General features: G+C 44.5%; 3 protein-coding genes across 3 annotated transcripts; 1 reads left to right on the plus strand and 2 right to left on the minus strand.

The window, feature by feature from the left end:
- The first annotated feature begins 9,351 nt into the window (after positions 1-9,351).
- On the plus strand, positions 9,352-11,803 carry LOC101780743. The gene is made up of 6 exons (XM_004957006.2): positions 9,352-9,735; positions 10,557-10,647; positions 10,840-10,994; positions 11,086-11,113; positions 11,190-11,298; positions 11,469-11,803. The coding sequence occupies exons 1-6, from the start codon at positions 9,457-9,459 to the stop codon at positions 11,548-11,550; spliced, it is 744 nt and encodes a 247-aa protein (XP_004957063.1). The 5' UTR covers positions 9,352-9,456; the 3' UTR covers positions 11,551-11,803.
- A 112-nt stretch (positions 11,804-11,915) lies between these two features.
- On the minus strand, positions 11,916-16,250 carry LOC101781146 (glucose-6-phosphate isomerase 1, chloroplastic). The gene is made up of 14 exons (XM_004957007.4): positions 15,563-16,250; positions 14,981-15,094; positions 14,768-14,866; positions 14,597-14,680; positions 14,303-14,446; positions 14,167-14,232; positions 14,011-14,079; positions 13,815-13,922; positions 13,646-13,698; positions 13,431-13,569; positions 13,194-13,350; positions 13,028-13,106; positions 12,398-12,464; positions 11,916-12,321 (listed from the first exon to the last, which is right to left on the minus strand). The coding sequence occupies exons 1-14, from the start codon at positions 16,097-16,099 to the stop codon at positions 12,181-12,183; spliced, it is 1,857 nt and encodes a 618-aa protein (XP_004957064.1). The 5' UTR covers positions 16,100-16,250; the 3' UTR covers positions 11,916-12,180.
- Positions 16,251-18,865: 2,615 nt separating this feature from the next.
- Positions 18,866-22,034, minus strand: LOC101781543 (protein CURVATURE THYLAKOID 1D, chloroplastic). Its single transcript, XM_004957008.3, has 5 exons — positions 21,814-22,034; positions 21,511-21,725; positions 19,452-19,556; positions 19,196-19,267; positions 18,866-19,107 (listed from the first exon to the last, which is right to left on the minus strand). The coding sequence occupies exons 1-5, from the start codon at positions 21,887-21,889 to the stop codon at positions 19,036-19,038; spliced, it is 540 nt and encodes a 179-aa protein (XP_004957065.1). The 5' UTR covers positions 21,890-22,034; the 3' UTR covers positions 18,866-19,035.
- Positions 22,035-22,846: the final 812 nt, after the last annotated feature.

A 22,846-nucleotide genomic window follows, 5' to 3' on the forward strand; every position in this document is an offset into this window, starting at 1 on the left:
GTCAACGACTTGGTCAATCCTCAAGAGCTCGAAAGGGTCCTTTGGACGATGCTTGTTGAGATCTGTGTAGTCAACGCAAATCTTCCATTCATTGTTGTTCTTCTTCTGAACCAGGACAGGATTGGCGAGCCACTCAGGATGGAAGACTTCTTTTATGAAGCCTGCCACGAGTAGTTTTGCCAACTCTTTCTTGATGGCTTCCCTTCTGTCCTGGGTGAATCGTCGTAGTCGTTGTCTCTTTAGAGTAGCTTTGGGATCTATATTGAGTGAGTGCTCGATTAGCTCCTGGGGCACCCCTGGCATGTCTGCTGGTTTCCATGCGAACATGTCCCGGTTAGCCCAAAGGAAACTGATGAGCGTGCTTTCCTATTTAGCATCCAGCCCTGTGCCAATCAGGGCTATCTTGGAGGTGTTGCCGGTCTCGAGGTCAATGGCTTTGAAGTCCATGTCGCTTGCTGGCTTGACCTTGGTAGCCCCCGACTTATTTTCTGGAATTTCGAGTTCTGTCAGGGAAAGCTTCTTTGAAGCGGCGTAGACTTGTATTGAATTGGGCACTTGAGCAGTCACGGCCAATTCGACGGCTTCGGCGTTGCACTCGTATGATTTCTTCAAGTCTCCGAGGAGGGAGAGCACTCCCTTAGGTCCCGGCGTCTTGAGTACTAAGTACACATAATGCTGGATGGCCATGAACTTGGCCAATGCTGGTCTTCCGAGGATGGCATGATAAGAAGTCTCAAAATCCACCACCTCGAACTGGATGTACTTCGTTCGGTAATTCTCCTTGGTCCCGAAGGTAACTGGCAGGACTACCTATCCAAGAGATCTGGGATGATTCCATAGAAGGGAGAACTTGTTGGGGTGAGCATCTCCATGATGTTGAGGCCCATCTTCTTCAAAGTCTTAGCGAACAAGATGTTGAGACCACTGCCATCGTCGATGTGTACCTTGGTAAGTCTAGAGCCAGCAACAACCGGGTCCAGGACGAGAGGGTTCACTGATCCTTCCTGGAGAAGGTAATTAGTACCTCAAACCACTTTAAAGGTGTTGGGATAGCAGGCTCAATGGACATGATTTCCCGTAGTACTTGCTTTTGAGACCGCTTGGAGGCGGTACCCAGGATTCCACCAAAGATGACGTTGATAGTTTTGGATGGGGTCTGGAACTTGCCCTCACTGTCTTTGGTACTCGAGGGTTCTGGCAACTCCTTCATTACTCTACGCAGGCTGTAGTAGTCTATCGCAGCGTGTTCGTGATAAGGGTGCCACGGGCATTGTTTCTTCAAAAGCTCGCTGAAAGCAAGCCTGTCTACATGTTTGCTGGACCCTTTCTTGGCCGATTGCGACATCGCTACGACAGTGTTGTCTGTATTGCGCTAGCGGTTTTGACCTCTCGAGTAGTTATTTCGATGGTCACTGTTACGGTTCTTGTTGTGGTCCTGGCCGTTGCCTTGATTGTTGTTTTGTTGGCCTCGATTGCAATTTGACTCGAACCTTTCGATCTCTTTGTCTTCTTCGTCAGCCCAAGATTGTGCCATGGTCTTGAGCGACTTGACATCCTGAGGACGTCGCCTGCCGAAGTCTTGGAACATACAGTGATCGTAGAGACCATTTTGAAAACAGTCAATTACAACTTCTTCTGAGATGTCTACGATAGTGACCTTCTTGTTGAAGAAACGATGCAGGTAGCTTTGTAGAGTCTCGTCCCGCCGCTGCTTGATTTGTGCCAAATCGATTCTGTTGGTCGGGCGCTGCATCGCTTCCACGTAATTGTTGGTGGACGCCTTCTTCAAGTCTTGCCAAGAGTTGATGAAATTTGGCTTCAAGGACTCGAGCCAAGTTAGTGGAGTGGTTTCCATGCATATGGGAAAATATATGACTTTTGTGTCATCGGTGCCCCCTGCAGCTTGAATTGAATCGCAACCATTGGACTGGATCTTGCTTGCCATCGTACTTGGAGATACCCAGAGGTTTGAACTTCTCGGGTAGGATAGTCTTTCTGACCCGACTTGTAAAGGCGGGGAAGCTGTCGTTGTTGTTGTCGTCGCCCCTATAATCGTTTTCGAGTTCGCGTTCATGATGTCATCCATTGATGATGTTTCGAGCATCGTGATTGTTGTTTATCTTCTGTCGGAGATCCTCGACGTCATGTGCGGGTTCAGGATCAGCTCTGCGGTGGCGCCGACCTCCCACAGAAGTTGTCCGACTACCCTTCGGTATATCTCTGTTCTATCTTGGGCCTTCAATTGCACCCCGGTTGTGTCTGGCATCCTCATGTAGTCGAGCCAAGGGTCTTGCATGGTCTCTGTGGCTACTGCCATGCTGACTTCACATGGATGGGATATGTGATATTGAAGGAATCAGGTTCTTCCTGTCGAGTAGTTCGTAGGCATGTTTCGCTAACTGTGACAATACTGTGGTGTACTTGTCTTGTAACATGGCGTGAGTGATGATGTCAATGGAGGCGACAGTGGCGAGGGGCGTCCGGTGCTTCCGCGTTTGCACTGCCTCAAAAGCTTTGTCTAGGTTCATGATCGGGAGTTGTTCTGCCAATTGTTGGTGACGTTTGGCTCTCGATGCGTTCCTTTCTCGTCGTCGGGTTCTCTGCCCTTCTGTTTCTTCACCGACAACGTTGGCGGAAAGTTCATCCTGTGAGACATCATCTGGGTAACGCTCCTGGCAAGGATTCCTCTCTGGTTGTCGTTTATCGCCGTCCTCCCCATCGCCCGCTGTGATAAGAGCAAAGAGTTCTCTATCTGGAGAATAGCTACCAGAGCTCGAGGTGATGACTTCTGTGGAGCCATTGTCTTCATGGAGAAGAGACAGGGGTATTCCCTCCTAGTACGGGAGAACGTTGAGGTGGGCGATGAGGCATGATTCGTTGTCTTGGGTGAGAAAAGATGGCTTCATGCTTAGCCAGTAGACGAATCTGCCTTGGGGTGTTGAGATCACCAGGCCCTGCTGCGGACCTGATGAAGGAGTCTCCTCGACGGAATCCAAATAGAGATCGAAGTCGCGGTCCTTAAGCGGCCCCAAGTCGGATTGCAGTTTGGATAGGGTTGCTTGATGGACAGAAACCGCGTTATGGAGTCTGAATGAGAATTGGCTTGGAGTTTGAGTTCATTCACACGATGGCTGGATTGCCTGCTCGTGGGGACCAATCCGAGTGGATGTAGAGCTCGAGTTGAACTCGGACTCGTTTATTGTTAGATCGAAGAATTTGTTGAATTTCTCGACGAAATCCTCCGTAGCTTGATGACGAAGGTTGATGTCGTGGAGCTTCTTCTCTAGAGCCTCCACGATTTAGCGGTCGAAGTTTCCAGCGCCGTCTACGACGCAAACCTAGGAGCCGAAGATGAACATCGCGCCTGCTTCGAACGCGACTGCGGGCTTGATGATGACTTGAGCTATCGAACTTGCAGGGGGAATTTCGGTGATTCCCCCTACCTGGCGCACCAGATGTCGATGTTTAAACCCAGCAACCTACCAAGGGAGTACCCGAGGTAGAGTTTTGGTTGCTGGGTGTCACCAAAATCAGGAACTCGATGGTGTACGTAGGCATGTGATTTAGACAGGTTTAAGCCGCTAGATCGCGTAATACCCTACATCCTGTATGTTGTTTTCTTGTATTGGATTGAACTTGTCTGGAGAGGGTCCCTACCTGCCCTTCTATACCGGGGGAGCAAGGTTACCGGTCGGTTATTTTACAAGAGTACTAGTTGGATTCAACCAGAGAGTCCTACTCCAACTACTACAAGTAGTTTTCTTGCCCTCGACTAGTTCCTTGTACTCCATGAAGGCTACGCCATCCTGCACTATAGTCTCCATGTCCAGTACGTCTCAGTGTACAGCCCCATATGCGGATCTGTCCAACCTTTCGGGTGGGCCTATAGATGTATGTACGACAATCAGCTCACTAGCACTCTCTCTTGCCTTACCCTTGAATCTCTCCTTAAATCCCCACCACATCTCACCAAGAATGCCAAAGGGGAATAAAGAGGGGGACTTGAATGCTTTTCTGTAGCTCAGGACGAGGTTAGGTCAAGAGTGACTGTGGGAGGGGTGAGGGGGTATTTATACCCCTTCACCCCGAAACTAGCCATTGGGGGTTAAGTTCCGGAGTTTTCCGGAACTTTCTTCGCAAACTCCAGAACCTCTGGTTTCTTCCGGAACATTTTTCGAAAACTCTGGTCCTCCAGAATATTTCGGAACAATCTCCGAAAAAATTCGGAGCTCTCAAGTTAGCACCATTCTAAGTATCCTCATGGGATGTGCAGGTGCAAATGTATCTCTCCTAGGTTGGTTAGATCATCTTGAGCACCTTTTTCAACAAAAGACCAATGTTTACGCATCCCTCTTGATATTGCGGCATTCCTATACTCAAATTCAAACCAAAAATAAATTTAGCTTTCAAGGTATGCCCTTTATCTATTCATTTCCTTTTTGAGGAGTCAATCATAAGTGCTCCATGTCCATCATTTCTTTTAAACTTGCTTATGCACTTGAAAGTTCATTAGACACTTAAGCTCGCGTCATTAATCCACCAAAACCCACTTAGAAGGTCAAGATACTCTTCAATGTCTTTTTTAGAAGATCTCTTGTTGGTAATAACCTGACCGTGTGGCTACACTTAGTTGCTCGGGTCATGAATATCCAACTAACATATCAAAAGGATGTTTTCATTTGGTCCCTTAATCAACATGGATCTTTCACGGTTTGTTCTATATATAGAGCGTTAGCTGTAACCAATGTTGTGCCCCATAATCACATTATATGGAAGCTAAAAATCCCGCAAAAGATTAAGATCTTTATGTGGTACATACTGAAAGGAGTTACTTTAACCAAGGGAAATTTAGCAAGGAGGTGGTGGAAAGGAAGCGTTAAATGTTGTTTTTGTAACTTGAGGAAATTTAGGAAGGAGGTGGTGGAAAGAAAGCGTTAAATGTTGTTTTTGTAACTTGAACGAGAAAATACAATATCTTTTCTTTGATTGCCAGAACGCTAGGTTTATTTGGAGATTGATACAAGCTTCTTTTAATTTACCTCCTCCATTAAGCGTTAACCATATATTTAATGATTGGTTACAAGGCGTAGAAAAGAAACTTAAATACCAAGCCTTGGTTGGAGCGTGTGCCATGTGTTGGGGCATTTGGCTAAGCTGCAACGATGAGGTTTTTAACAAGACACGAGCTTTTTCATCTATGCAGGTACTGTTCAGAGGAACATATTGGTATCGTTTTTGGGCATTGCTGCAGCAGGAAGGAGAAAAACTCCAAATAAATTGGGGGTGCCGTGGCATGTGTTGGGGCATTTGGCTAAGCTGCAACGATGAGGTTTTTAGCAAGACACGAGCTTTTTCATCTATGCAGGTACTGTTCAGAGGAACATATTGGTGTCGCTTTTGGGTATTGCTGCAGCAGGAAGGAGAAAAACTCCAAATAAATTGGGGGTGCCGTGTACTTGAGACAGCGGTGATTGAGACCTTTGCTCCAAATGGCTGGTGTTTTAGTAATAGACTACAGTCTCTTGATTTAAGTGTGTTGGATGTGATGAACGTCTATTCAAGTACCTTTTCTTTGAGTCGGACATTGGTCCTGTGTGTAATAATGGACAGCTATATGTATCAATCGATACAGAGGCTGGAATATTTCCCTTTCAAAAAAAATTAATTGGTGAGCTGATGCTGGTTGGGAGGGGCCTAGACTCGCCATTGGAGAGATGTGGTGTTTTTTTGGTCTGGTTTGTTCGATGTGGATGGGCATTATTCTTCAGGAGGATCATTGGTTGCAAACTAGTGTCGGACTACAAACAGATTGAAAATGTTGACTGTTTGGTCATTAATTGATGAGAAGAACTGATATAAAAGGGTTCACTAGTTCCTTTCAGGTGTCAGATAGGCTAGCAATTCATTCTCTATTGGTCCTTTCGTTTTGGCTCATATACTTACAGTTTACTGCGAAAAGGGATTGCTGAGATAATCTTGGCCAGGGGACAGGGGTTCAAGTAGACATTGATTAATCAGACATCCGAGGAGGTAATAAAGTACAAGTTTATAGTAGTTTGTACATTCGGTTTGCACCTGCACGGGAAGGGTTGTTCTGCAAGTAGCAGTGCCTTTCGAATTATTTAGCATCAAAGTGGAGTTTGGCCTGGTTGTTTGCTCAACTGCCTCTTTTATGCTTGTTCTGCAGTTCATTCTCAAATCCGTGTGGCTATCCTGCCACCCGCTATTCCTTTCATCAGCGCCTAATGCAAATTATGCAATGTCACTTTTAGCAGTGCCTTGCCCTCTAATATGGAGCTCTGACAAGTTTGGTATAGCTATAGATTCCACTGCGCATCTTGAGGTATTAAATTAGGCCTTTCACATAGTTCCAGTAACAATGGACTTAAAGAGTACTAGTTTAATGTTGGATTGCTCCCACCTTCAGATACATTGAGGACAATTTAATGTTGGATTGCTCCCACCTTCAGATACATTGAGGACAACCTTGTTTAAAGCCCCCAGAAATGGGCAATCTACATTAAAAAAAATAATCAATTAAAATATCCCGTTCACTATGGAGGAAGTGACACTTAATTGATTATTCTATAACATTATAACAAATACTCCATTCGTCCGGCAAAGAATGTCCATTTAGACTCAAAAATTTATCCCACAAAGAGTGTCATTTTACCTCTAATAAACCTCATCTAATTAAAGCAACATTCACATCAATAAAAAAAAGCATGTAGAGAAGCGCGTAGAGACGATCAAGCGATCAATTGATATTATTTCTATGGTTCTAATGCACTCCGAAAAACTAAACAGACAGTACGATTTTCAATCACAATTAGTATTAGTTACTATTAGCGGCAACATAGATATTTCTCATTACTACTAATGTATCTAAAATTTTCTAAACGGACACTTATTTTGGGACGCGGGGAGCAGGGGCTTGGCGTACAGCCGTACACAGAATATTTGAATGAATCTTGATCTTTCTAAATGTCATTGTGATATATGAAATGCCCTTTTATTTTATTTTTTTTGAAACGAGAAATGCCCTTTTTATGGTATGCGGTAAAATTTTGAAGCGGGAGGCATGCATACAGTGACTGTAATTCAGGTGATCAAGTGATCAACCTATTATTTGTTCTGTACAATGCATAGAGTTCAATACAGTAAGGTGGCATTCTGATTTTGCACTGTTTACAGAAAAGGAATTAGACTGAGTTTGGGTAGCATTGCTTTTAGTAGACCTCTACAATAACTAAGTCGAGCTTTTATATCCCATTCTGTAGCTCAATTCTTGCGCTATTTGATGTCCCGCTCCTTTTGAGATTTTGCAAGTTTGATAACTTACCTCGTTGGGATCTGATTGCATGAACCTGCAAAACATCTTTGGTATTTTTTTTTCTCAGACTGGTTTCTCCTTACTTTTTTTTTGTGTGCCTTTGTTTAGGTACTAAAGTTTAGGTTGTTATCAGCTTTTGGGACTCTAGTAGATTACCTACCAAGGGAAAGCCCAAGAGGACCTAAACTAGGGAATAGTAAAACAATCATTCTGTTAAAATTAGAATATACTTGGTGAATAAATAATATAACACAGCCAAATTTATTGGATGAGTTGTCTCTGTGCAAATTATCAATGTGGCAGTCGACATTCACAATTGGGCCAAGTCCAACAAGCCAGCATTTGTGTTCTTTTAAGCCCACTGGAATCTATATTTGTCCCACCATGCCATCAGGAAGCTTCAACTGGTTCATCTAACTCGTTTGAATAATCTGGGAAAAGTAATCTATTGGCATGGGCACCTTGGGCTTGATTTGTTAGCTGCATCAGTTCTAAATACATGATTCTATGCTCCCTGTTGGGTGAAAAATATCTGTTTGGTTTAGATAGAAGAGTAGTCAGCATTTATGAGGCAACATTGTGGGTTCTTGAAAATTATACTGTGGAGATATTTACTCCCCGCCCATTGTTAGCTACACTGAGACTTTTTTCATCTGCTACACCATTCTTTTTTTCAAGAACAATCTGTTACAAGATTTTCATGGAACCAAAGATGCATTTTTCTTTTCTCTGCTTCATAACCATCCATAAACACGGTGTTCTACACTAGGTGTGGAGAGGGTAGTGAAGGTTAAAGTAGGTATATGGTTTTCTATGCCTTCTTTTCCATTTTACCAACTTTATTTTCATAGACACCAAAGGGCATGCTGAACATTGGACTAAAATTCACTTAACCAGTCTCTACAAACTAGGTGTTTTCAAGCTTAAAGTTTAGTTTTAAAACTGGTGCCTCATCACTGTAAATATCTCTCCCATAGTTTGTTTTCAATCTCTAGTTATTGATTATAGCTGCTATTATGTTGCTGTCACGTATTTCCGATTTGTTGGAATTGAAATGGGGTCGAGCCTCGTCTCGAGAAAATATTGATGTCATGTGTTTTTGGACAGATTACTATAGTGGCTAAACAACAGTAGAGGCTTGAAATATTTTTCGATGACACTTCCACTTTTCACTAGATCATGATCTGTTCCATTTAAGTAGTAGACAGCTACTGAAAAAAGCTACCTCTTCAAGCTGTTGAATGCCCTATTCCATATTCCATATGATAGACTATATTTCCCCTGAAAAAACGTATACTTTTGTTCTATAAGCAAATAAAGCATGCTTCTTTTTCGGATCAAGCAATCTTCTACCTTGGTGGGTAGCGGAGAATCAAATCAATATGAGAGTATTGCTCTAGCTGCCGCTGAATTAACCTAGATTCAATTGTTACTCTCTGAACTAGGTTGTACTTTGTCTTCCCCTCCTACAGAAATTAAGCATCCGGATCTGATCAAATATTGGAAGTAACTTAAAACTAACAGAATATTTTGATACTAAATTGATTATCATGATGTCTCAATGCTGACTTTGCTGTCGTTAACAATTAAGTTGACTAGGTCTTCAAAAAAAATAATTAAGTTGAGTACAGTCTAGCAGCAACCATCATTTTTGTACCCATGTGGCTGCATCTTTGCTTACATGTTCAAATCATATGTGATTACCTCAGTTTAGAGGTTGAAGTGTGAAAAATCAACATCACTGCATTATGTTTCCAAAATTTTCACGTTCAGACTTGGACCTTCAAACTTCACCGGCAATCTCCGTCCATCTTGTTGGACACCACCACCGCGCGCGGCCCGAGACTGCCTGGCCCCGGATGGCCTGCGTTAGAATGGGCCTCCTCGGTCGGTCTCGGTGTTTATAGTTGGGCCTCTAAGTAAACCTCAAGCCCATCAAATATCAGCTTCTACTGACAGGTAGGACCCATGACCCTGGCCCCACTTCATAGTTGCCTTTTGCAAAGCAACACGCACCCAACACGATCACGCGACGATTAGCCAAATCAAATCAATCATCGCGATTCTGAGTCCTAATCCGGACGTCGCCACCGTCGCCGGCTGTAGGTCCCCTTCAATCCCCGATGGAGCCCTCGCCATCCTCCTCCTCGCCGGCGGCGGAGCGCCGGCGGTCGCCGGAGGTGAGGAGGGTGCGGAAGCGGGCGCTGGAGGAGGTGCTGGAGCAGGTCCAGCGGGCGGTCGAGATGCTGCGCGATGCCGACGCTGATCTCGGCACGTCCCTCTCGGAGGACACCGCAGCGGCGCCGCCGGAGGGTGAGGACCGCAAGGCCGGTGTCGGTGACGATGCAGATGACGCGGCGTCGTCGTCGGTGGCGAGTGACTCCGACTACGAGACGACCCAGGTGAGCAGGACAGGAGGCGTCGTGATCTCTAACGAGTCACGAGTTCTTGACAGGTTGAGGATTCCGGGAACTAGTATAGGATTTGGATTTCCGAATTATAAGTCGTTGCAACAGGCGTAACTAATGGTAATGGAAAATTGCGATGAGCTAACTGAATTAGCTACTATTTAGACACTACAAACTGAAACCAAACACTTCATAACTATCTGAGATGGACACGTGGTTCGGAATTACTGCGTTGTCACTGTTTCTGCGCTGTGGTGAGACTAAAAAGGTCTTTGTGTTTCAGTAGCTTGTTGGGTGGATTCAGGCTATTGTCAACCCTGTGGTAAATTTAGTATCAAGCATTATGTGCAGTTGCATTACCGCCAGTTCGATGCTGATTGCTCATGCCGTTCTGACTTTGGCAACTACTAGGGTATGCGTTCTGTCGTTTTTAGGTAGTTTGCAAGTGTGGAAATAGAGGTACAGCATGAAATAAATGACTTTGGATGTTACTGATAAGTTTAGGTGTGATACGTTGCATATATATTTCTCCAAAATATGAAAATAAACATTTTGGTGCCTCTGTCTCAGATGCTGCAAGAATAGTATTTGTTATTAAAAAAAGAACAGTATTTGTAAGTTTAGGCAAATCACGTTTGCAGTATGCCAGTATCCTCATTATGTATTTCCAATTTCCTGTCTGGAATGTGGGGTGAACAGCTTTATGGCACTTAACAGAAATCTCTTTCTGGAGTGCGAGGCGACACAGAATTTTCCACATGGTTCATATGCTCTGATTCTGCCCTAAAATTTAAGCACTTGCTTTTACCTTGCAGATGTGTGACCTTCTTAAATCTAAGGTTGAATCACTTGAGTTCCTTAAAAAGCTCGATGGTATTCAGAAGTCAGTATATCAAGATGGCACAGGTACATCTCTGCTAGATGTACATATTATATTACTATAAGAGTCATGTAAGTATGACCAGCTGAAATTACTATTGTAGTGAATATGCACCTAGATGGCTAGATGTGTTCCTTACCCTGTTCCTTTTCACTCTCATTTCCCTGAATTAAAGATAACTGTACTTAAAAAAAATTCTCCACACTTCTTTGGCACAGTTGAACCTGATGTATCATGGGATATAATAAAGGCAGTGGATTTGTGGGAAGATGATGACCCAGATGATGGGTATGTTCTTGTTAAGCAGGAGGATATAGTTGATGGGATTACGTCCTTTATGGCCGCATACTTGTTATCGCTCAAAAAGACTAAGGTAGCTATTTCCTGTACTTGATGCTGCACCAGGAGTTTTTATGTCTCTCCTTGCATGAGTGGTGCTTAATGCCGAGTGTCATGTTGTGCAGGACTTGTCTCCTGATCAACTTCAGAAAGGTTAGTTCCTCGTTTCTTAATATAGGTGAATGATTAAATCGTATTTTGATCGGAAATTCTGCCATTCCTGTGCCAGCACTTCGGAAGACATTTTCAGCTGAAAAGAAGAAAAGTAGAATCAGGAAGGCCTGGGATGGGACTAAAGTCATTTATAATGTTGCTTCATGGGGTGCTACAGCTGTTGGGTAAGTCTTTCGTTATAGTAACCTTGGACACGAATCATTACTATAGCATTAATTTTCTCAAAACATTTTACTTCCCAAGTTGAATGAAGAACTGAGTCTTGGGGTGCTGATCTTGGCCTTCCAGTCTCCATATTGTTATGAAAATAATGTTGCTGTACCTGGTTATGCAGCGTCTACAATAACCGAGCATTGCTTACGGTCGCAACTACAGCCTTTCGGACGTCCTGCCGTGTGATATCCAAGTTTCTATGAATATTGCGTCAACAGCTATGTTGCAATTACTTGCGTGTGATTCCCATTGTTCAGGTAGAGGGTAACACAAAACTTGAAATCATTTGTTCAGTCCGTTCTGATGCTGGAAATCTGTGTTGCCGGGCGAGATAATGATTTGTAGTACCACTGTTATATTTAGCATTTGTATCGCTCGACTGTAAATATTCCATTCGTTTTTCAATAAAACTGTGTTTATGCCAGAATAACTCAATATGCCCGAGTTATTCAGAAATGTTCTTCTCGTACTGTTTCCCTGTATCAAACGAAACGAGAAACCTTCATTGACCTGCTTGCATGAAACGTGGATTTGATGGAGAAGATGCCACAACGAAATGCTCGGATGCTGCCAAAAGCATATTCCCATGGAAGATGCGTTTAAACGAACGTAATTTATGCCGGCACCTTTCTTCGTCCCTTCGTATTTTTGTAAGTAAAATAAAGGGAGACCCCAAGGGGGAAAAAAATTTCTAAGATACATCGTTGCAGCAACCGTGTGCGAGCACAACCAAACAAGGAACTAATGGGTAATGGCACATCAGGAAGACGCACGCATGGTGAGGCTCCTTTTTATTCCAACATAATTTTACACCGATCCATACCGCCCCAAATCTATGCAGCCTGCATGTCTTCATCTACAATGCATTCTCCGAGATAAACCTTGACGCTCCGAGGTGAACCACAGCTGCCTTCTGCTATAATCGCTCTGTCGTTCGCAGCCATGTGCTGTATTATTTTGTAGATCATCTCAATCTGAGCGAGCAAGTGTACAGCATGTGTTAGTTCAAAGAGCAACTGGTTTATGCTGATGAAAATCTGTGAAACTTACATCTTCAGGGCAATGACAGCGATCTGCGATTTCATCTAGGGTCAATGGCTCAGCAGGGTCCTTGCAGCTGGGAGACAACAAATACATAAATCAGGAGGAATCCAGACATTCAGGAATCAATCAATTGGGGGAGTAAAATGCAGATATTTGTAAACAAACTTAAGTGATGTCCTTTAATGTGCAAATTTTGTCCTTGCTTGTGCTGATGAAAGTTGAGTTCATGTGCATTGGAAATTGGGAACAAAGAAAAATGTTTCATGAGTAAGGAAATGTTGAGTTATATTGAAATACAAGACACATGTTTCTATTTGTTAGAATATTGATTGTTTTCTACTCAAGGATGTGTGACTGCTAAAAAAGCAGGCGTCTATCTGCAGTTTTGCAGCCCCAAGAGGACTATTAATAAGCCAACAAAATATTCTTTTTTCAAATATATACCATGCCAAACTTCTAAAAGGCTTTCAATGGAAATCTCTAGGAGAAAGGGGCATTATCACAACTGTGAGGTGGGGTGCACTTCTAGTGATCCAAGTAAAGCATCATAACTAGTAATATGACCAAAAAATACTACACACAACCAATCACTTCATAGAGAAACAATAACCAAAAAATAAATCAGAGATTCCATACGTGGCCTCATTTAATACAATCAGCACTCTTTTCTGAAGTGCCAATACTTCTCCAGCTGCCTTTTTACCAGCCTCAACACCTGTAGATCACATAGCCCACACATAAATGCATAAAACAAAATAGCTTAATGATACTGAGCTACATTACTTTGTTTTGAGAAGCATACCAGGTTGATGATAGGCATTGATATTTACCAAAGAAGCATAAATCCCCACAGCACGTTCATAAAGTGCAACCAGTGCACCAACAGCTCTAGGAGTTACTTCTTGAACCGTAACGGAGATAGATTCCCGGTCGTTTGCATAAAGAGCAGAGCGAGTTCCCTGCAAAATATTGTATATCTCAGTTATCTCTATCGTAGACAAATCAACATAATTTTGTCTCCTTAAAGTTCAAGGTTGACCTGCAACATCCCAAACAAATAGTCACCGCATGTGACTCCAGGTTCAAGCTCCCAATCATGACCAGGAGGCCTGTCTCGCAAGACCTCGATAAAAGTAACAAAGAAGTTATGGACACCTTCTCTCAGCTGCTGAATGTAACTGTGATAAGAAATAATTCATTAGATCCTGCAATTTAACTATAGTAAATATTGCAGAAAAGTGAGCACACACTTACGCGTGCTGGTCAGTGCTTCCTTTGTTACCATATACAGTTAGCCCTTGATTAACCTGCCATTGGAAATTTCTATGTTAAACAAAGAGAAGTGATGAATATAGAATCTGAAACCTACTAGTTCAGAGAAACCGGTTACAGTAAATAGACTAAAATATTTAAGACTTTTTACCCGATTGCCATCCAGGTCGAATTCTTTCCCGAGGGATTCCATGACAAGTTGCTGCAAATATCTACTCAAAAGTAGCAAACTATCCTTGTAAGGAAGTACAACCATATCCTGAAAGAGAGGAAAGTCAAAACAGTAAGGAGAGTACTAAGAACTACATTCATCAATAGAAGATGCTGCAACCAATGAAGCTGCAAACCTTATTGCCTATCCCTTCTGATGCCCAGTACCAACATAATGCAAGCAATGCTGCTGGATTTTCTTTAACCTGTCAAAAGGAAAACCATGTTTGAAACATTCTTGATAGATGACCATATCGTTCAACTGTACATTGTCCATGTTCTTGTAATCATACCACAGTGTTCCTGGTTTCCTCATCCATCAAAGCTGCGCCAACAAGCATTTCCTTGATATCAATACCCTGGCAACAACTCCTCATGTTAATTTGGAAGTGTGGAATAAACATAAAGGAAAAGTGGGAAAGCATTTACCTGCAATGCAGCTGGAAGTAAACCCACAGCTGACATTTCCGAAGTTCTCCCACCAACCCAGTCAAACATAGGAAACCGAGCTAACCATCCCTCTATTCTGGCAGTATTATCCAACAGAGATTTTTCTTGAGTAATTGCAACACCCTGCAAAACAGACCATTCTGTCAAATAATGAATTGTTCACGCGATCACATATCAAGCATGTGGAAACAGTGCAAGAACCAACAAAAACGATTGCCCCTGAACTACTTGCAACAGAATCATAAAAAACAAGCAAGAACCTGAGGTCAAAACCTGTTTTGAGAATTCCAGCCCCGCATCTCGGAAGGCTTTCTGTACTTCCAGCAGACCATTGCGGGTTTCAGGTGTGCCGCCACTCTGTAAAAATAATCAGTACCACAAATAAGTTAATAATACAGCTGGGAGAAGATCTACAAACCAATCAAATTTGGGATCTTTCAGTACCTTAGAAATGACAATTACAAGAGTAGTCGCAAGTTCAGGTCCTAGTTGAGCAATTTGATGATCAATCCCAGCAGGATCGGTGTTGTCAATAAACCTTATCTGAGAAATCAAGCATAATAAGAGGTATATCTTACAACTGACGGACATCTTAAATCCAGAGGATAGACTAATGCAATTAAAGTGCATTGCTTGGATTATGAATTAGGGGCGTACCTTCAGCGGGGGGTTATCAGGTGCAAGTGCCTCAGCGACAAATTGAGGGCCCAAAGCTGATCCTCCGATTCCTATAGACAGGATTGAAGTGAAACGACCAGATGGGGATTGAATCTGCATTTACCATGTTATAAGACATCAGCACAAAAAAGAATGTACCAAAAGCCTGAATAAGATGTATATGATTATCATGTCATATCTTCAGTACATTGGAGCAAGATTATTCGCAGGTATGCTCCTCTAAGCTCCCTCGTGATGGCATATCACAATATTTTGTAACAAAGGACTACCCATATTAAAAAAAAGAGAGATGAATGTAATCCACTTCTACAATCGCATCCCCTAAATTGTTCCTGGTGCTTTGCCTCGGTCAGATAAACATACGTATAGCTGGCACCATTTCTCGGACAGACTTGAGATTCGCTATGGTTGCCGAATTACAATGAAAATGAGGTTTTCTAATGGATGGAGCTAAAAATGCTAGATTAGCACTGCAAACCAAGCATGCTGAGCAATCCCAACTCTGCAGCAGAAGCAATTGCAAGTATGTCAAGTAATTAGAAATGGGAAATTTGCAGCGACCTTGCCAGAGACGACGTCTTGGGAGAAGGCGAGGATGCTGTCGAGCGCGGTCTCGATCTTGTCGCGCAGCCAGGAGTTGGGCGCGAGGGCCGGGTTGCGGAGCCAGTAGTGCCCCACCATGCGGCCCTCGTCGGGGTTGGCGATGGCGCCCTTCTCGAGGTCCCGCATGGCGGCGAAGGCGCGCTGCATCCGCGGCTCCATCTGCTGCAGGAACTCCTCCGTGAACCCCATCCGGCTGACGTCGACGAAGAGGCCGAGTTCCTTGTGCTGGTAGAGCCACTCGACGTAGCGCTCCCACAGCTTGATTGGGTCCTTCTCCACCGCGCGGCAGCCGCCGCTGCCGTTCTCCGCCCTGGAGCCCAGCGGCCGGGCCGGGGTCGGGGCGGAGTCGGAGGAGCTGGACGAGCGGGAGAGGTCGGCGATGGAGTGGGGCGCGCGGAGGCGGAGGTGGGAGGGGCGGAGCAGGAGGTGCCGCCGCAGCCGCAGCCGGCACGCGGCGGACGAGGGCGGCGCCGCCGCGCCGGAGATGGACGCCATCTCCGCCCGGAGTCGTCGCAGCAGGTAGCGGTGGCGGCGTGGGCCCCTCGCTTGGTCCACCTCACGGGCTCACGCGCCTCCTATGCGAGGGTTTAGTTTTGGGGGAAGGAGTCCACGAGGTGGAGTTGGTGGCCTCGCTGCCTCGCTGGGCTTGGCTTTATTTGGGAGAGGAAGACGAAGGCCGCCCTAAAAAAAACAGAGAGAAAAAAGAAAAGGGAAGACGAAGGCGGACGTCAACCGCGTCACCTGGGTGCCCCACCCGTCACCCACCCCACCTGCCAGAGGTGGGCTCGGTACCACGGGGGGACGATGCATTTTCACCAGGGAGGGGGTGGTCGCACGTGTGGGGGAGGTGAGGCACGCTGTCGCCTGTCGCCGGCCGGGGGCGAGGGAAAAATCGGAACAGGAACGGCGAGAGGTGGTGGCTGGCTGCGGCTGCGCGCATCGCGCGTGGGCCCGGGGATCTTTCCGTGAGGCCGTGAGGGGGACGGGCCGGGTACGGGACAAACGAGGAGTTCCAATTCTTGCCAAGCCAGCTTGGGTTACAATTCTTGCCGCACGGGTAGGAGGATGTTTGGTTCCACGAATTAAAGTTTAGAAGTTGTTTGGAGGTTAGGGGTTAAAGTTTAGCTCTTTGAATGTTCGGATGCTAATTAGAAGAGCTAAATATGGGCTAATTATAAAACTAATTGCAGAAAACTAATTACAGAAGCTCTGGGCTAATTCACGAGACAAATCTATTAAACATAATTAATCTATCATTAGCAAATGGTTACTGTAGCACCACATTATCAAATCATGGACTAATTAGGCTTAATGGATTTGTCTCATGAATTAGCATCCATCTGTGCAATTAGTTTTGTAATTAGCCTATATTTAATACTCTTAATTAGTATCAAACATCCGATGTGATAGGGGCTAAAGTTTAACCGCTAGGAGACAAACAAGCCCTTAGTCCATGCCATATTGAATGTTTAGATACTAATTAAGAGTATTAAATATACACTAATTACAAAACCAATTGCACAGGTGGAGACTAATTCGCGAGACGAATCTATTAAGGCTAATTAATCCATGATTAACACATACATTTACTGTAGCATCACATTATCAAATCATGGACAAATAGACTTAATAGATTCGTCTCGCGAATTAACCTCCATATGTGCAATTGGTTTATAATTAATCTATATTTAATATTCCTAATTAGTGTGTAAACCACACAGGAGCTCGCGGATATTTGCGCCTCGCGTCCGTGTTTTCTTGCGTCTCAAAATTGGCTGGTCTCGGGCTCGTCGACGGCGACCCCGGCGGAGGAGGCGAACAGAGCAATCGCCGTTCTCTGCTATCGTAAAAAACTTGGACGATGGTGGCCGTGGGATTGTGGTCTGATATCGACGGCACTTTTACGCGTGTTTTTTTGTGGCCAGCAATTTTGATGGCACTTGCGCCAATTCACGGGCCTCGGGGCCTGCCAAGCTGGGTCCACTTCCGCTAGGTTTTCTTTTTGTTGTTGTTTCGAACACAGCTGTTTTTCGCAGTACTTATGGGACTCGAACTGTTCCAGGGGTAACTCTTGCATTCGAGACAAACCTTTGGTCTCACTGATAATCTAGTATACCTTTTGTCAGTAGTTTATGGTGGATCTCATCTGCTAATTGCCCCGTCTGTAGTGGTCAGCCCACCGCGACAGATCCATACACTTGCTGCCTCATGCAAACGCTAACGGCCGTTTAGTTCTGTCTGATTGCCTCCTCCCTAACCTGACCGGCTAACTGATCCCCTCCGTATCCCAAATGCTTCACGGCTCTCGAAAGAAAGAACATGCTTCATGCTGCACCAGGCACCCACTACGCTTCTCCTTTGACCCTTAGCTTCCTGCAAGCTCCAAGGGTCAAACACGTAACTGTAGGCAAGACCGGACACCAAACACCGGAAGTCCCTTCAGCCGGGCTGGGGTTGTTCGGAGGAGGGCGCTAAATTTTAGTCCCGTCATATCGATATGTTTGGACACTAATTAGGAGTACTAAACATAGACTGATTATAAAATTAATTATACAACCCCTAGGCTAAATCACGAGACGAATCTATTAAGCCTAATTAGTCCATAATTTGACAATATCGTACTACAGTCACCATTCACTAATGATGGATTAATTAGCTTAATAGATTTGTCTCATGATTTAGCTTAGGGATTCTACAATTAGTTTTGTAATTAGCTTATGTTTAGTCCTCCTAATTTGTATTCAAACATCCGATGTGACAGGGCTAAAGTTTAGCGTCCTCCTCCCAAACACCGTAGGAGCAACGGAACAAGAACACTTTTTACAAGCAGATTACTGCAGCTGCTGTGGCTGCAACTGCTGCAGCCACCCAGCAACAGCTACAGGCGCTGCAGCAGCATGCCAGCAGCCGCTTTTTACAAGCAGATTACTGTCCTATGAGTAAAGAAAGAAAAGCAATCTGATAGGCTTTTTTCTTTTTTGGAAAACATGTGCTCTAGCTGTGCAGCCGATCGGCTTGCATGCAGCAGCAGCCGCAGCAGCAGCTGTCGAAAGAAGCACAAGCGAGCAGGGACGGGCGGCGGCGAGCGGCGGCAAAAACTACATTTCAGCACCAACCAAATCGTAAGACGGGTCAGAGGAGCCTAGGCACAGCTCAAAATTGACAGGTACTGCACCCATGACATACCTTACGCAGTTAAGAACGACTCTGGAAGGATTAGCCGCCTCGATGGGTCCGCAGAGCACACAAAGAAAATTGTGCAAAAGAGAATCGCATAGCGGCCTGCCCTTACCTAAATTAATTGGAAATGACATAGCCCAACTGCCACTTTTTAGATTAGTGAAAGGAAAAGTCCAAAAAAGACTGCTAATTATTTAGAACAATGTTTTCAATAAAACCCAGTACGGATTAACGGAACGTAAGAGTAACGCTCAGTTTTCATGAGACCCTAATATTTGCTTCTTGATGGAGCTAACTCTGGTGATAAGTTCATCACGGTTCTCCTGCACACACACACAAAAACACACCGAAATATCACTACGGGAGCCATTAAATGGACGTGGATATTTCTAATGGAGCATGCCTAATCACCTTAAATATCAGATATCTTGATGTGAACCAAATTGTGAAGCCAAGGCCAACAACTTCCATCACCTGAGGAACCTGCTCATACAAAACAATCATCATGTTGTTGGGAGATGCTATCCAAAAATTTCCAGTTGTTTGAATAACACTCCAGCTGGCTCAAAACTATCATTGGTCTTGTGATCCTACTAATACTTATCTACTGCTATTTCTGTTATTGAAGTAAACATATCACATGCTCAGAGAAGAGAAGGTTACATACCAGAGGGACTGAGTCAAGTGCAGAAACCACAATTGATGATATCCAAATTGCAACAAGAGCAGATGTGCCATATACGAGGGCGGAATATGATTTGTCAGAGTCCAACTGCACAAGAATAGTTCTTAGAATCACACATAATAGGTAAGCAATTGAAAACTGTATTCTTGCTTAATCCATCAGATAGGATCAAAAATAACAAATCAAAGGTTACTATTCAGTTGCCGTTAGTAACCAACCAGGATGGCCTGGACCACTAAATTAATACCAGTCCAACAAGTTTAGAATTATAACTTCAAACTCTGGGTTTAAAATATTCGAGAAAACTGTAGCTTTCTTTCTTTTACTCAAGTTCAATTGAAGTATATATAGTGTCAAACTAATTGAGTTCATCCACACTAATAGAAAGAAGCACCTATTCCAAGATATTTACGTGACACTGTGCACAACGAGCAACCTTTGGCGTACAGTGTACTCAATGCCTTACAAATATCAAATTTTGCTGTACTGAAAATTTATTACCTAAGAAGCATATGTTAGGAACCAATATTTCAGCATTTGCAATATTTATTCTGTCTGCAATATAATATAGTAATCAACTAATCATGGTTTTTTGTTCATTGCCAACTAGCAGAATACCAGCAAATGTCAGTCGGTTACCGGACAGTAACCAGTCTTCAATTTGAAAAAACGGACAGTATATTTGGCTGGTATAGAACCAGTAACCACCTGGTTTTTTTGGCACCAGTGGAGGTCCATGTTTTTCATTATATCTGATTTTTTAATCCTTGGATGAGACGCTCTAGGTTGTTAACTTTGGGGATAGCCAGTCTAAGAAGGAAAAACAGCGACATACCATCAGATGATACCCCCATTTTAGTATTTTAACACCGAAAGATCTTGACACAGTGCATTACCATTTACAGTTCCTGGCTTCCTGCCCTTAAGTTTGTACCATTCCATCCATTTTATTGCTCCCGTTCATGTTACCATAACAGGAAGATCCCCACTTCCGCAGAATTCAATTACAGCGAAATTACAAATGCCTAGCACAAAGTTATCAAAGTAAATTGAAAGTAGTAAAAACATACCAAATCAAAGCAGCAACCAAGGTTTACTGAGTATTTCAGTAACAGAACACTATCAAACTACAACAAACCAGCAGACAGTTTTGTGAATGCAACGATTGGAAAAGATGTAGTCCCAGAAACACGTGCAAAGTCCATTCCCCTCCGTTAGTAGTGACTACATTGATGTAGCCCCTCCAACGTCCAAGGTGGTTATCCCCATCCCCAAGCCCTTACCAGTTACCAATGAGTGGTTAATCTGTCCGAGCTGCAGTTTCTATTATAACTGAGAAAGCTTACTATACCTTTTCCTTTTAGTAAGACATAAGCACTAGTTATCAGATATAATTTTTGAATCATGCGGCCAAATGAAAAGAAATTCTGAATCTAAGATGCATGTCTTTCCTTTCTTGTCATTTACCTCATTGACAAAGAATATGTGAATTATTTACGACGTCTCATAAAAAGGTTATTTTGGATTTTGTCCAAAATGTGTGATGTGATGCCTTTCTTCTTCTTCTTTTATTCTTTTGATGGTGCACTGAAACCTTTCTTAAAAGGTTGCATGAAAAGTTTTCTTCCATGAACAGAGAATATGAATGCACTCAATTACAGCATCAATTGTAATATATAGAGAGAGAACAATAACGAGCACAATGCTTTAGTTTTATCATCAAATCCATCAACCATTCTCTAAAGACTGACATTAGATCAAAAAACATGCATCTCAGCACCAACCTTCTTCACAAAAATTCGATAGCATGGTAATTAGTGATTGGTGGCTTGCGTGCTCTCTACTTTTAAGAACAAATCAGCTGCGGCTTTGTAGTTTGCACTAATTTCGATACTGCTCAATATGCTTTAAACCTTGTGTAAATCAACGCACTGAATAAAGCGTCAGGAAATTTTCCCTTGCATTTTTCACCTCAAGCCAACACAACCATTTCGAATCCACAACACGACAAGCTTACAAGCAATAGGTTGCGCGCGCTCACCTCGACGCCGATCTGGTTGAGCACATCCCACGAGGCCGGCTCGCTCTGCGCTTCCTCTTCCTTCTCCTCCTCCGCCGCACTGGTCACGCCCCGGCCAAACCCCTCCCACCCGTCCCGCTTCGCCTGCGCCGCGGGCTTCTCCGAGAGCAGGGCCCCGTAGTCGTCGGAGTCCTTCACCCGCACGGCGAGCGAGGCCCGGCCGCGGCCGCCTAAACCTTGTGGGGGCAAAACCGAAACTAGGGTTTTAGCTCTGTCGGCACCCGTGGGATCCGAACACCGGGAGCGGGGGAGAGCGAAGCGTACCTTGCTTGAGCTGCGAGGTCGGTGAGGGTCGCGGAGGGAGGACGCGCACGAGCGCGGCGCGAGCGGTGAGAGCCATTGCTGCGGTGAGTGCTTGAGCTCTGTTTTCCCCCCTTTTCGTTCTGCTTTTTCTCTGGCGAGGGCGGAGAGGTGGCGAGGTTTTGGGGAGCTGGCGGCGCCGCTTCGTCTCGGTACACTGCAGGTCTGCAGCAGACGCGCTGCGCTGCGGAGCGCCGCGAAAATCACCTCCTGCGGGTGCGTACCCAGGAGGTGGTGTGCCGTCGCCGTTAGATCGAGGATCGATGGAGAAAGTTGGCGAGAGAAGGGAGATTAGGAAAGAGATTTTTGATTCCACGTACTAAAATTTAGTCCCTGTCACATTAAATATTTAAATTTCTAATAAATATAGACTAATTACAAAACCAATTGCGATGATGGAAGCTAATTCGTGAGATGAATTTATTAATCCTAATTAGCACATATTTACTATAGGATCGTATTGACAATACACGGACCTGCTCAATTCCCCATGCCCTATGCGGCTGACTCCCTCTCTCCATTTCTCTTTCCTCCCACCCATCGCCGTTCTATCTCCTCCGATGAAGGAGAGGCCAGCCATGGCTGTGAGATCCATGGAGTGGACGCCCGCATACTGTCGTCCTCGACCAGATCCGGTGGAGGTGGAGCTTCTTCATGGTGGAGCTCGAGGTCCCGCTACCTACCAACGATGGGCTCGTGATAAGGTGATGCTAGATCTCAAGAGGGCGAGCTCCTCCACGAGCTCTGTGGTGGAGGTGGGGAGTTGAGGAGTCGATGTGGGAGATGAGGAGCGGCGGGACCCAACTCCTCCACGACAGGGCAAGGTACTCTCTCCCTTTCTCTCCCACCCATCCTTGGATCCGCGGAGGCAGCCGTCCCCGACCTTCCTCCTCGTCATTCATAAGCTCTTCCATGTCTCCCCGTGACGGCGCACGGCTTGGCATCAACTGGAGAAATCCTTCCCCAACATTGCTCGCCGGTGTGGAATGACGATGGT

Source organism: Setaria italica, chromosome II (genome assembly GCF_000263155.2).
Source record: "Setaria italica strain Yugu1 chromosome II, Setaria_italica_v2.0, whole genome shotgun sequence".
NCBI lineage: Eukaryota > Viridiplantae > Streptophyta > Magnoliopsida > Poales > Poaceae > Setaria > Setaria italica.